The sequence below is a fragment of the Myotis brandtii genome, unplaced genomic scaffold (assembly GCF_000412655.1).
Source record: "Myotis brandtii unplaced genomic scaffold, ASM41265v1 scaffold1814, whole genome shotgun sequence".
Taxonomy (NCBI): Eukaryota; Metazoa; Chordata; class Mammalia; order Chiroptera; family Vespertilionidae; genus Myotis; species Myotis brandtii.
In genome coordinates this window covers 245,342-248,569 of record NW_005356728.1, presented here as the reverse complement: position 1 = coordinate 248,569, position 3,228 = coordinate 245,342, and the positions used below count along the sequence as shown (strand labels likewise).

At 58.4% G+C, this 3,228-nt stretch overlaps 1 protein-coding gene and 1 long non-coding RNA gene across 5 annotated transcripts in view; one reads left to right on the top strand and one right to left on the bottom strand.

Moving 5' to 3' along the window:
- Nucleotides 1-406: 406 nt before the first annotated feature.
- The window catches only part of RUNDC3A (RUN domain containing 3A), a 9,489-nt gene continuing 6,667 nt past the window's right edge, over nt 407-3,228 (bottom strand). For 2 of the 4 annotated variants that reach the window (XM_014537737.1, XM_014537738.1), the window contains exons 8-11: nt 3,074-3,228; nt 2,159-2,296; nt 1,942-2,048; nt 407-995 (exon numbers count right to left, since the gene is read on the bottom strand). In XM_014537737.1, coding sequence (XP_014393223.1) covers nt 853-995; nt 1,942-2,048; nt 2,159-2,296; nt 3,074-3,228 — 543 coding nt within the window. In that variant the 3' untranslated portion in view covers nt 407-852. Of the gene's footprint in view, nt 996-1,169; nt 1,550-1,941; nt 2,049-2,158; nt 2,297-3,073 lie in introns of those variants that run through there. The other 2 variants (XM_014537739.1, XM_014537740.1) reach the window with 2 other exon arrangements.
- Nucleotides 1,556-3,228, top strand: part of LOC106725700 — a 20,769-nt gene continuing 19,096 nt past the window's right edge. Inside the window, exon 1 of the long non-coding RNA XR_001361624.1 lies at nt 1,556-1,662. This is a non-coding gene — a long non-coding RNA (uncharacterized LOC106725700). The remainder of the gene's footprint in view (nt 1,663-3,228) is intronic.

Sequence of the window (3,228 nt, the reverse complement as noted above, 5' to 3'; positions counted from 1 at the left end):
GGGTTCTTCACTGCCAGGCTTTGGCCTAACGGGAGGGTCTGCAACTTTGGGCCAAAACTGAATTGTGCAGGATGATGGAGAAGGGCCCTCCCAGGCCTTGCCTCCTCCATCCTGCCCACCCCCCACGATGTTCAGTCTCTTCTGCCTGGAGTTGAGCAAGTTCTTAGAGTGTCAGGTTGAAGGGGTATTTGTGTGTCTTGGTCCTGCTCTGGGTGGACTAGTACTCAGGACGCTTCATACAGAAGTCACCCACTCCGGGACCATCCTGACCTGCCTGCTCCCCAGGGCGCACTCTGATTCTGTGGGGCAGCATCATGTTGGTTGTGGGCCCAGCACTGGCTCTGCCGTACCCTGCCAACCTCAGGACAGGGTCCTGTCCCAGCCCCCACAAACAAGGCTTCCCTCAGTCCTCTGGTTTTTATTTGCCTGATTCCCTCAGAGCCCCTGCACTGGGGGCTGAGGAAGAAGTGACTCCAGGGAATGAATACAGGACAGGAGAGGTGGGGGAGATGAAGGGGCTGAGGCTGGGCCACCAGCTCCTGAGGAGGGTGGGGAAGATGGGGAGAGTCCCAGGAGGGAGCAGCCAGGCATCACAGTCACCAGAAGCATGGAGCAAGCTTCCCCAAGGACTTCGTGGCCTTGGCGACCCCACCTTCCTACCCAACAGGCTTCCCTTGGTAACCCTGCTTCCTTGGGCAGGAAGCTAAAACCAGAAGCAAAAGGTTTTGTTGCCAAGAGACACCTGGCTGGGTGGGCAGCAGTCTCTGGCAGGCGGCCTGGATGGGGGGGACTCTGAGGAAAGGCGGCAGGTGGCTATGCCCTGGCAGGTGGGGCTGGCACAACCCACACTGTTCAGCTGGGGCTCAGTGCTGGGCTGCCCTCAGGACTGTCGCTCACCAGGCACTCGTTGGATTTGAAGCTCGCCAGGGACTTGCAGCTGGGGATGGAGGCCAGGGAGCCGCAGAGGCCCAGCATGGAGGGCGTGGGGTCCTTCCCTGGGGAGAGAGGGTGGGTGAGGCCAGGCCAACCAGTCTGCCTGGGTCGGGCCTTGGGATCAGACTACCCCACCAGGAGACGCCTCATTTCCGCAGCATTTGCCATTTCCATTGACCTGGTTAAGCACCTGCCTGTGCCATGGACAGCACAGGGAACACTATTGTAATCGTCAGTTTGTGTTTCTGTCTCCCCGAGGTTCTCCCTCTCTCTGTCCGTTTATTAAACACATAGTGAGCACTTGTTCTGTTCCAAGCACTGGGGGTACAGAGAACGGACTAGACACAGTCCCTGCCCTCAAGGAGCTCACAGTCTGGTGGGGAGACAGACACATGGACAATCACAAACAGTGTGGCAGGGTCACGTTCACAGCCTGCCTCGTCTCGAGATCTAGGGTCATCCAGTCCAGTGGTTTTTAGAAAAGACATGACCTCCAGGCACCGGGAAAACTAGGGTGGGAAACCAAGATGAGGCCACGGGGAGGGCAACACAAAATGCATGCGTTGAAGTCCTGGGCATTCGCTTGAAGGGAGCCACTAATTTGGCTCAGAGCTTCCTGGCAGCCGAAGAAAAAGGGGGAAACAAGGGTCAGGCACGTGGTTCACAGAGCGCATGAGATACGAGCAAATTAGGCAAAGAACTCCCCGAGCATTGGAACCCCTTGAGGAAGTCATGACCCTCACCACCTGCCAAAACGATCACTGGTCAGCATCCCCACTTACAGATGAGAAGCTCAGCGGTGTGAATACTAACCAAGCTCCACTAGAGGAGGCACAGCTGGGGTGTGCACTAGGGGCTGCCCTGCACCCCAAACCAAGCTCTGAATTGCTGCGCTAACGTCTCCGGGAGGGCTGAGTTAAAGGGAATTGACCAGGGCCCGACTCCAAGCCCCACGGCCTGGCCTGAGCCCTTCCTGGAGGCATGCTGGGTGCTGCATGGGGGGCTCACCGATGGGGCCCCAGGGCTCCTCATCCTGTTTGCCCTCTCCCAGGCGCTGGGAGTCCGAGCTCAGACTGGCTTCAGCTGACAGCCGCTCCGTGCTCATGAAGCTGTGTCTGTGACAGAGCAGAGAGCTGGTGTCTGGGCAGAGGCTCACCGCCCCCCAGGCCCCTCTCCCCACAGAGGGCCCAGCACTCAGGCCCAAGCTGAGCCCAGCTGTGCTTACCTCCGGTACAGCTTGGGGTTGCTGACACCCTCAGCCCCGTTGAGCGTTCCCAGTGATGGCCATTGGTTGACCAGGGGCGTGGTGAGCTCCTTGGAACCCTGGGCTAGGGGAGCGTGGTCGCCAGGGATCAGACCTGTCCTGGGATGGGGAGGTGGGGGTCAGGCTGGCTGGGAGAGGGAACAGAAGTAGGGAAGGGAGTCTCAGCAGGGGGGAGGGGTTAGGGTTGAAACCTGGGTAGCAGAAATGGGGACAGAATGTTGAGGATCAGTGGGGCAGATTCTAGAAGCCAGTGGAGAGTACTGGGGGTCAGAGAGGTGACAGGGATTGGTGCCCTCAGGTTGGGGGCTAGAGGGAGTCAAGGGTGTTGTGAGAGTTGGAGGAGAGTAGTGTAGGAATTCTGAAATGTAATTAGTGGGGGTGGGGGCTTGGGGAATCATGCCGGGAGGTCATAGGATGATGAAAAGGTTTAGTGGGTAAATGTCGGGTGGGTAGGAATGAGGTCAGGGGTCACCATGGGTGATGACAGTCAGTGGGGTATGTAGCACATCAGAGGGAATAATTCAATGACATTCAAGGTCGCTGAGTAACAGGTCCTTGTGAGTAATGGGTAATGTTGGGGCCCCTGGAATGATGTTGGGTGGATGGCCCTTCTAGCTGATGTCGGGTAATTGAGATGAAGTGGGGAACGGGTTTTTGGAAGGGTCCCAGGATCTTAGTTGAGGATAAGGCAGAAGGTTCCTGGGGAGACTTCAGGATAGAGGATGGGTCAGTGGTTTAATGCTGGTGGTTGGTTGAGTTGGATCCAGGTATCAGGAAAGGTGAGGTTGGAGTCAGTGGGGGTGATGTGGGGGGTTCCCTGGGGTGATGTGATGGGGTTGGGGCGGCAGGGGTCAGGGTCAGGGCGGCGACGCTCACAGCTGCTCCTGCAGCTCCAGGATCACGCCTTCCAGCTCCCGCTTCTCGCGTTGGTTCTGCGCCGCCGCCTCCTCCAGCTGCAGCTGTAGCCGCCGGTTCTCCGCCTCCAGGTCCTTCAGCTGCGACTCGCGCAGACGCACCAGCTCCTCCAGGTA